This window comes from Thermobia domestica, chromosome 16 (genome assembly GCF_964235325.1).
Source record: "Thermobia domestica chromosome 16, izTheDome1.hap1.1, whole genome shotgun sequence".
Taxonomy (NCBI): domain Eukaryota; kingdom Metazoa; phylum Arthropoda; class Insecta; order Zygentoma; family Lepismatidae; genus Thermobia; species Thermobia domestica.
The window spans coordinates 65,714,233-65,724,924 of NC_137469.1; the positions used below are offsets into that span (position 1 = coordinate 65,714,233).

The following is a 10,692-nucleotide window of genomic DNA, read 5'->3' on the forward strand; positions in this document are numbered from 1 at the left end:
TCTGTATATTATATCTATCTATCTATCTATCTATCTATTAGTGGCGGCTAATGTTAGTGTTGCAGCGTTGCGCAACGACCAAAGTTTTCAAGAAAAAATATTATTATCAATAGTAGTAAAGAACAGAAAAAAATACTTTTTAATACTCGCATATACACACTTTAAAATAACATATTTTTTTTACTTCTGTAACTGTCCGTTCCGTTAATCCGTTTTAAAAAGCGAAAAATAATCCGTCACAGACTCTCTAATTTATATTGTGTTGCAGCGAGCATACAACGATCAGATTCCTTCAGCGCGGCAATTGGAGCAAATGTTAAGTCTCCTTTCCCCTATCTCAGAAGTTAAAGGGACTGGTCGTTGCAGTGCTTTTGCAACACAGCACGGTTTCCAGTGAACGAGATTTTTCGCGCTAAATAAGATTTCTGAATTTTCTTTCACTAGCAATTAACAAATGGAATTTGTTTTTATGCATTCATATTTTTAAATTACGGGACCATACTGAAGCAAACCAATATAATGATAATTAAAAAAAGTGATAGCAGAATTACAAAATAAGAAAGAAAATATCTAGTAGAGAAGAAAACAAATGAAAGTAGACCAGCATTTACAAGTTAATTCTTAGCTTATATTGATAATGAAGACTTCTTCTAGAGTAATTGGTGAATCAAATATTAATAAGTCAATATGTAGAATCGCTCCCCCCCCCCCCTTCTGTGGATAGTATTTTAGTACAAACATATTTCTTTTATAAAATAAGTATATTTTATACTCTTGATAATTTCCACATAAAACTGTATGATGGGGAATGCCACATTGAATTTGGGACTAGTTAGTAATGCTCAGGGGCGTATCCACGAGGGGGGTCCACCGGGTCCGGACCTCCCAAAAGTTTCGTAACTTTACTAATAATTGTAGACTTTCTTAACGAACTATACTTGTTTAACAGAGAAACGATTGATGTAGGCTAAATATTTTATTTTACGCCTCATCATGTACTCTTTCTTTTCTTATAGAAATAATCGTTCTATAATTCTCTCTAAACATATAGGTGACAGTAATTAAGAATTACTTATTGTTGGGAGCATATGGGCAGAAAGTGTTAAAAGTTAGTGCATATACTGAAAAAGAAACTGAAGAGCGTTGCGAGGTAGATTGTTTGTATAATTGGATAATTGAGGTAGATTTTCATAGTGTGTGTTTATGTAAAGTTGGCAGTTGCTAATTTAAGAATTGAGTAAGTTTTCGTGAAGATTATGGTTTGTGATTTAAAAGGAGCAATTCGGTATAAATGTATAGGTTAAGCCGGATAAAGTAATAAAACAATGTTTTGATGAAAGGTAGAGTTTATCCAGGCTGTCTAAGGTAGAGTTTGTTTAGGCCTAACACTTATCTTTTCGGGTACAGTATAAGATAGGTTCGTTATTACGTAGACGTATTGGTTCTTCCTCAAATACTTTGGACCCTCCCAGCTAAGATGTTTTTCCTATATCTGGAGGGTTTCAAGGTTGCTTTCCAGAACGCATGACATTGATAAACATTGTTTCGCCTCATGTGGAAGTATATTGTGTTCATCGTGCATTGCGTAACAACCAAGACGGATGATTTGGAATGTAGTTTTTTTCTTTTACGCACATGTGTGTGTGTTGATGTTTGAATATGTGACATTCGGAATTCATATACCAGTACCTCTTTTGTATCAGCTGTTTTGGTTTTTAATTATTAGGTTTAATTTTTTGTGTGTGCTTTAATTCTGTAAATAACCTACAAATTCTAAATGAATTGTATACCATGACTTCTGTAAATAACTTACAAAAAACATTGACTAGCTTTCAACTGAGGAAAAATTTGCAATTAAGGCTTAGACAAAACAAGCAAAGGGCAATTCAGGAGTGTTCGAGAAGAAGAAAGAAAAAAAAAAAGTTTAAATTTACAGAATATCTTATGGCAGTAGGGTTGTTTGCACCAGATACATTTCCTCAATATATTTTAAATTTTCCTGGATAAACTGTGAATAAAGTGCGTTCAATGTACATTTTTTTATAACACTAATCTCTGCTACGAACTCTCTTCAGTCAACGCTGAAGAGGAATACGGATCACTGTCAGGGACTGAGTTTGCTAGAATGAATCGTTCGCAATAATCTAGAAAAAATATTTAGTGAATCTACAAAGCTTCTGAAATTAATATTAACTACACCTATGGCGTCAGCAAAAGACGAAAAGTTTTTTTCCACGTGAGAAAGAATTGACACTTTCAAGGAATTGAATGTCCCAAGAAAGGTTATCGCCATTGGTTATGTTTTCCATAGAAAAAGACCTGACAATAAGAATACCAGAGTTCAACCAGCATGTATTAGACAGATTTGCTCCAATCAAAGAGAGGATAATGAACTTACTAATTAATTAAGGTGATTAATCGGATAAAATGTTCTGCATTTTTATCTTTTAAAAACAGAATTTTATTTAATTTAACATATCACATATCATTTGCATCTAAAGTTATGCTGATTAGTCAATGAGTCAACTTTATATCTGCTGTCTCTTATCGTTCGTACTGCAACACCCGAAACTACAATCCACCGGCCGCCACTGCTATCTCTCTCTCTCTCTCTCTATTGTCAGGGAGGGAGGTATCTCCACTTGCGCTTAGTCATGAAACTGTGTGACTTATCCTGAAGGAGAAATTATAAGGCATATCGCTTATTTAGCGAGCACGAATTCCCTTACTTTTCCAGGTCACAATTTATAAATTTCCAGCTCAGAAAAAAATGCACTGGTAGGGAATCCTTGTCCTGGTATTGTAAGGAGGATGTTAAAAGTGATCGTCAATTTTCTACATTTCTTATTTATTTTTCAAGCCTCCACTATTCCGTGAATAGCTTGAGGAAAGGTTAACGCTTTAATATATTTTTTTGTAGCAAACACATACTTCAATCCTGTCCTGTCTTCATAAATGGAGAGGGTTATTGAAAGAAAAAAGTGCAGGGTAGTTCTTTTGGATATGATTAAATAGTAGAAAATAATAAAAGCCTGATTTACTACTCACCTGAGGCGGATTATTTGTATCTGACGACCACCTTGAACATTGGTCATTTGGTTTGTCAAATTTTATGTGCCTGAAAATAAATAATAATTACATGTGATTTATGTGAAAATATCAGTATTTGTGTACATACTGTAGAGTTAAGAAACATCCTTCAACTTTTACTTTTTAGAAGTAATATCATTCAAAACTATAATTAGCAAGGGACTTCCTTAAAATATTTTCGAAAATCGAATTTCTTTGTGTTAACATATCTGAAACCGTGTCAAGAAATTCGTTCATCTATGTTAATTTGAGAAACTAATTCCCACAAAATCAATTCATTACTAAAAAGATACGATACAGTACTATATACAGTAAAATTGAGCTAAGATAACATATTGTAACGCAGATTAACCCGTAAACGTTAGAATATGATAACAGAAATAATAAAAAATAATCTTATCAGTGAAACACAAACTTGAAAACTAACATAAGGGATAAAATAATCTATCGAAAAAGAAAAATCTTTTATTTTTTAATTACTTATCGAGTGTATGGAATATATTGAAATACCTCATATTACTCACTTAGTAATACTCCTCGTTATTCAATATTCCAATATTTTGAATGAGACCTCGGCCACTTATCCTTAGGTGCATACAATGGCTTAAGTCCTTCTTTTATAACATGCTTTTCACATTGTTTAAGTTTTTCTCAATAGTTATCATGTATGAATATTGCTTAAAATTTTATCGACACTTGCGATGATCTACCTTTTTTCCCAATAGTTCTAGATTACTCTTATTAATTTACTACATAACAATATATGTATGTAGCTCTAATGTTGGTGCACAAACTTAATTTAATAGTAAGATTTTTAATATTGTATTAGGTTTTGTATCCGATAGATTCGTAATCAGAACCTCGTCATACTCATTCAACAGAAAATGAATTGAATTCGCTGTGCGAACAATATAGCCAGATCAAACCTTCTTTTTGTAATCATATATAAACCTCAAATTTTAATTCATTTAATTAAGAGCGTATTAAATTACCATCAAATCTTCATTCATATATTTATAGGTTAGATATGCATAATACGCACTGAATTACGTAAGTTAAAATTTGAGGTTTATATTTTTACTAGTTTGCCTTTTTTCAACTTGATCTTGTTAAAAGAAATTCAATACAAAGGTTAGTTTTGTATTTATTCATTTACTTTCATTATGTCCGTCAGTCTACAGAGGATGTTTTGATCTCAATATGTATTTCAAAATACTATATTCGGTGCTATAGTTTTAGCGCACCAAATTTTGGAAGATTTACAGGTAAAATTCAATACTTTGCATTAAAAATTATATAATAAATAAATTTTTGCAGGCGACAGAATTAAATACAACGTAATATAGCTATATTTCATGTTTACAACTGGAGCGTTAGCAGTATCAAACCATTACAAGTGCTATTGAAACTCGTATCATTGCAAAAATACTTCTTGTCACTACCCTCGCTTACGAGCATACTCACCATCCCTGACAAGCCTGCTCCCTTCGGATGCACCACCACACTATCGCGAGGGCACACCAGTTTCGTCCTGAACTGATTCGGTTAGACAGCATTCGTGCTTTTAAGTGGCAACTTAGCACGGTATGTTTACTCTTTGCACCGTAGTTTTTATGCCACACATCGGGAGCCGTATTCATACGAAAATCATACCAGAATTGTAAATTTTCAACAGTTACTTGGTGGCCCCTTTGAATTTTATCTGTACCAAGTGTCGCTCAGCGGAAACCTTTTAGGGGACAATACGAAGAAGATCAGTGAAAGAATTGTAATTTCTCAACAATTCTTTCTCGTTTTGCGCGCCAAAAGTAAACCAGTACGCTATGTTTGTCTTGGTTGATAGTAAGTTGGTAATGTTGTTCTACGATGTGTATGACGGGTTCCCTGTGTGATGGTTTTGAGAGCTACTCGGTCTGGGAATACGGTTAGCATGTAATACTTCTTTTGTATTCACCCGAGATGAATATTATGATATTTTGAGTTATTTTTTGGCGTATGTGTTGTTACATTCGTAATGTGCATGAGTTGCAGCTGGTTATTTGAATATTAAAAAAGTTGTACCTTAATCATTTTTAGAAGATGATCATGAAAATGAAAGTAGGACGGATCACGTCATTGGCGTGTTATAACCTCTTACATTGCACTACTTGGAAATAAATTATTTTTGTACTTATTTCGATCCTTTCTACTTTTAATTTTGGGATAATTTTATACACAAATCAAATTTCTTCTTCTTCTAGCATAAAAAAATCAGATAACATAGAGAAAGGTGCTTTAAAGAAGAAAAATCTCCTCTACCTCTTTACCTGGCGGTATGGTTCTGGTGAGGGTAAGAATAATATATGCGAGAGAGAATATATTTAGGGAGATTTTCTCTCAGAAATATAACTGAAGCATCACTGTTACACTATTCAGAAAAACGTTTGAAATTTTATGAACGGTATTGTTTAACTTTGGGGGGCAACGTTTTACCTACTTTTTTGCGATATTCTATTAAGATTCGGTTGTTTTACAGTTTCATACGTTAAATTACGATCCATAGTATAAGAAGAAGTAGTAGTAGTAATAGCAGCAGGAACGGGTTAGAAGCCCCGCAGGGGTTCGTTACCTTCTGTTCTCGACATAAAATGTGCAATCACTTTCACTTACCATTACGGTTTGTATAGGTCCCCTCCTGCCTTCAAAAAATTGTGTACGATACTTTCTTGACTACATGAACACCACTATCAACTCATTTCTCCTGTAAATCATCCTCTCTCTTTGCCACTCTTTTGCACCCCCTAATACTAAACACAGAGTACAGTAAGATAGGGTAAGTAGGGCAGGGGTTGGAACGGGTTAGCTTAATATTATGAAAGTTTTGATCCATTTTCATAAAATTAATAGTGTATAATTTCTCGTTCTCAATGAATATACCAGCTAGAGACGGTTTGTAAAGTTAACCTTTTATATATGACTGTGCTGGTGTAGTTTTGGAGCATCACATTTTGGAAGATTTACACGTGAAATTGAATACTTTGTATCAAAAGATATATTCATAAGGAACATATTTCTGCAGGCGACAAAATTTTATACAAAGTAATACACCTGTATTTCAGGTTTACAAGTGTAAAATCATTACAAATACTTTACGGTGGATAAAATAAGTGAGTGCATATAACTCTATTAGATGTTACTTTCCGCCTGCGGTGTATTTCTGCACAGTGCAGAAGCTGTATTTTATGTTTACAAGAGGAACGATACTAGTGTAAAGCCATGACAAGTGCTATTGAAACTAGCATATTTGCCAAAATCCACTTCTTTTTCAGTCCTCGCATACGCGCATATCCACCATCATTGACGTGCCTGTTTTCTTCGGACACACCCGCGCGGGCCCACCAGCTTTGTCCCTACCCTGACTCAATAAATAGCATTTGTGCTTTTTAGTGGCCACGTAGCACAGGTTGGTTTGTACTTTTGCACTGTAGATCTTATGCCATACATCCGGAAATCGTATTTACACGCAAATCGAAAAAAAAAATGTAAGTTTTCAACGATTATCTCTGGTAGCCCCCTTAAATTTTACCTGTATCAAGTGAGATATTTTCATGTCGCCCAGTGCAAATCTTTTAGAAGACAATAAGAAGTAAATTAATGAAAGAATTACACTTTTTCAATGATTATTTCTAGTGGTGCGCCAAAACTTTCATAACGAACTGCCTCACAATACCAACTAACGAACTAGACTCCAATTTGCACTTAAAGTATTTCTACAGATGATTTTTTTAAGAGAAAATTTAATATCTAAATTACAGTAAAACCTGTGAACTTGGCCACCTCTCTAAGTGGCCACGTGCTTATCTTGGCCTGGTTCGTGTTGAACCTGCATTTTCCCACAAGACATTCGTTACTTATTACTCTGTAAGTTGGCCACCTGTCTATCTTGGAAGTTGGCCACATTGAAGCAATGTTTGCCCTATGATGACAATGATAAATTTACCTGCGTATCTTGGCTACGCAAAATACCGTTTTGTTATTTTTCTTAACTCTTTCTTATTTCCATATGAGAGGCAGATGTTCTGTATTTGTGGCTAGACACAAAGAAGCATAGATTCGCACGATTTGTTCTTGGAGGTCAATGGCCAGAATACTACCCTCATAAAGGGTTGGTGAAGGAAGATGTGAATAAGGAAAAACACGCACAGGCATTCAGGAAATGGTTTACGTATTTGTTTACTCTGTCTGTTTTGGAACAAAGCATTAGCTATATCAGCTCCTTTCATCAGTAGGGAGCTTTAGTAATTTCGAAAAATTCTCAAGGTTAAAGCTAACCATGTCAATTGTCAAGTATTGGCACCTGACGGCTTGTTGAAAGGTAGCGGTGGTTTGGAGATATGATTTCCCATAAGATTTTCTTAAATCATATTTTGCTCCGAGGAAACACTTGTAGCTCAGTTACAAGAAGCAGTTAACTACAAAATTAGAACGTGTATATGTGCTAAAAGGAATAAAAGAAGTACGTTTAGAATGAACCACGATAAATGAATTTGTATAGTAACTGATTTGCTATTTTTTTCGAAAGGTATCTACAGAAAATATTTGTCACTGTCGAAAAAAAGACATGTAAACTGCACATAAATTGTTCAATTTATAATTTTGCTTTTCTTGTTTTCAATCTGAAATGAAATCTTTACGTCCCACGTGTATGTCGGGTATTCTAAAGGAGACGGTGATAAAGAGAAATGAGTAAAATGGTGGAATAAAGAAAGTGGGAGGAAACGGAACAACCCCGAGGAAACAGACGCACACTGTATCTGTCCACCACAAAGTTCACTTGACGCGGGCTGGGATCGAACCAGAGACCCCGTGCACCAAAAGTGAACGTTCTACCACTGAACCACTGCGGCTTCTGTTTTCAATCTAAACAACTCCGTATGCTACAATATCAATTTCAATGAAATGCGTGAATATGTTTCAATTATATGATTGTTTGTGTTATTGCGCTTTCAATCCGAATAACTAAGTGTACCAGACTAGTTTTCAGGATGATAAAGGTACATATATTAAACATACTGTAGTACTTTTTTCTAGCACTGTACATTGTTATTACTCTATATACACTATTTAAAAGTAGCTATGCTGCCATTGCTTATTAAAATTTTACAATCAAGTAATACTAGAAATCCTATCTTAAAAATACACCAATCACACTTATTTTCTGTAAGTTGGCCACTTTTCAATGGAACCGTTGGTGGCCAACATAGACAGGTTTCACTGTATTCCAAAAAAAAAAAAAAAATGTTTGATATGCTTACACTATATATTTATCTACTTTTCTTAAAACTTCCTTCGATTAGTAAGTAACAGTACTCATTTTAAAAGTCAATTATGTACCCAAAGCAAACATAACCGTTTCTGGAACAGTTAGAAGTGCAAGGAGAGTAATATACAGACATAAATTCTATCAAATACTACAGTTTAAATCTACACAAAACAGAAATGTGTTTTAGGCAGTATACTATAAGCACTTCAGTAATTCTGACCTACGAAGCTCTCATTTTCTTATATTTAGTTTGAAGTATGCTTCTTCTCTAAGGAAATGTAAACAACGTTGTTACACTTCTGAACCGGTTTCATCTTCTGAAAGTTATATACCACATACAATTAGGTTCACTTTCGTTTATACATTGTAATGAATAAAGTTTCCATTGTGATCAAAGGTGGCACACATTTCTTTGATTTTTTAGAGTATTTATCTGAAAAATCATCGCTCTACTTAACATCATTCTACTCCGGAATCAGACTGCAGAACTTTGTACTACACATAATTAGTTGTCAACACAAAATTTAAATATCTTAGCCATCTCTATGGATTAAATGACATCAGTATACTTACTCTGGAATGTATGTAGAAGAATAACTGGAACATTTATGCACATAATAGGTAAGTTTCTTCGGAGGCTCCCGTCGAAAAGCCGCCATGTTTTGAGCTTTTCGTTAAATTTCTACTCGGAGAAACAAAATTCTAAAAAAGCTCAAATCACAGCAATTATTTCAACAAATATTACGTATGAAAATTTTAGTAAACGTTTCAATTTTATGTATGTATATTTTTACTCAAAGAAAGTATGCACAAGGAAAACATCAGAAAGATATTTAGAAAACATGTAGATAGGAATAATTATAAATAAGATCACCGATAAGTGAGTGAAGATAATCATACTGATGACTTGATGAGTCCGAAGTTCTTGTTTAGTATGATGAAATGAATTGATAAACTAATTTGTAAACACATAGGAACAAACTCCATAATGATTTACAGCAACGTAACGCAAAGTTTGCGTTTTAGTTTGCGTCAATCAACTTTACATAATGACTTTTTGCGTTACTTTTTTTCTATACGCAGGATTTCGCGAACATAGTACGGAATGGCCCCCTAGTGTTAACAGGATTTCGACGGAAAGGATTTGCTATAAAGCTAAAATAATTATGGGTTACAATCAGATTGTACAGTGATTATCATTATAAAAATCTTATATATATGAAACTTTCTTATTCACCAATGAAACTGTTTTTTTTTTTAAATAACGTCTTAAATGTCATTTCGTATCAGTCTTCCACGAAAGTTTAGCGTCGCGTTGACGCAAACCATTACAGAATGTGCCCGTAGGGCCCCCATCATTCCGGTTAGGCGAATCAATCCCTAATTTATTATGCTCCTACAAAAGTGTCAAAACTCGATGGGTCTCATGCACACTGGCGCAAATCCCGGGGGGAAGTGGAGCACATATATCCTCCAATCTTTGAACTGGAGGGGGAGTGTCCCCCCAATAATCTTATTTGAAATGTGTTTTTTTGGGGAGAAATATCATGATTGGTGTCCGATTGCCCATCTCAGAATGTTGAAGAAAACTCTTCTCTCCTGATCCCAGGCACGTAGCCAAGGGGTGGGTCCGGGGGTCCGAACTCCCCCTTCGAGACCAGAAATAAAAAAAATAAGGAAGGATAAAACAAAAAGAAACGAGAAATAGGAAGTCAGCGTTAAAAATAAAAAGCTAAAGATAAAAATAATTTTTCATCATCGCTTCTCTGTAGTATTAAACATGTTATTTCAGAAACCGTTTTCAACTGCTCCTTTAACTTGTCATTTGGCACAGACAGTATTTGACAGATATTAAAAACAAAAAGTTATGTAGATGAAAGTTCCGTTAATATTTGATTCAATAGAGAAAGGAGCGCAAGTATTGTAAAATATTTTACAATACATTATTGGATACGTACTTTTTTAATAATAGTTGTGGTCATGGGCGGCGATTAGGGGAGCAAGAGGGGGCAGTTGCCCCCCCACTTTTATTGAAGGCCCTAATTTATATAATTTCATTTGGAAATGTAAACAGGGTGTCCATACAATTTGGAGAAAAGATCTCTGACTTTTCCCTGACTTTCCATGACAAAAGTTGCAGATTTCCCTGACCCATGAATAACTTAAAAATATAGAAAAAAGAAAGAAATCCCAGCCTCCACATTCCCCATAGTTGGCCTTGTTCTATTCCACTTCTCTTTCTTTCTTTTTCAATTTTCTTTCCAAAGGAATGTAAATTTACAAATATGTGCATTAGGCCA

General features: G+C 34.4%; 1 protein-coding gene across 2 annotated transcripts in view; it reads right to left on the reverse strand.

Annotated features, from left to right (window-relative positions):
• The window catches only part of muskelin (muskelin 1), a 57,724-nt gene extending 48,361 nt beyond the window's left edge, over positions 1 to 9,363 (reverse strand). The window contains exons 1-2 of one of the 2 annotated variants that reach the window (XM_081742507.1): positions 8,966 to 9,363; positions 3,049 to 3,118 (exon numbers count right to left, since the gene is read on the reverse strand). In XM_081742507.1, coding sequence (XP_081598633.1) covers positions 3,049 to 3,118; positions 8,966 to 9,051 — 156 coding nt within the window. In that variant the 5' untranslated portion in view covers positions 9,052 to 9,363. Of the gene's footprint in view, positions 1 to 3,048; positions 3,119 to 8,612; positions 8,850 to 8,965 lie in introns of those variants that run through there. The other variant, XM_081742508.1, reaches the window with a different exon arrangement.
• Between the last annotated feature and the right edge of the window lie 1,329 nt (positions 9,364 to 10,692).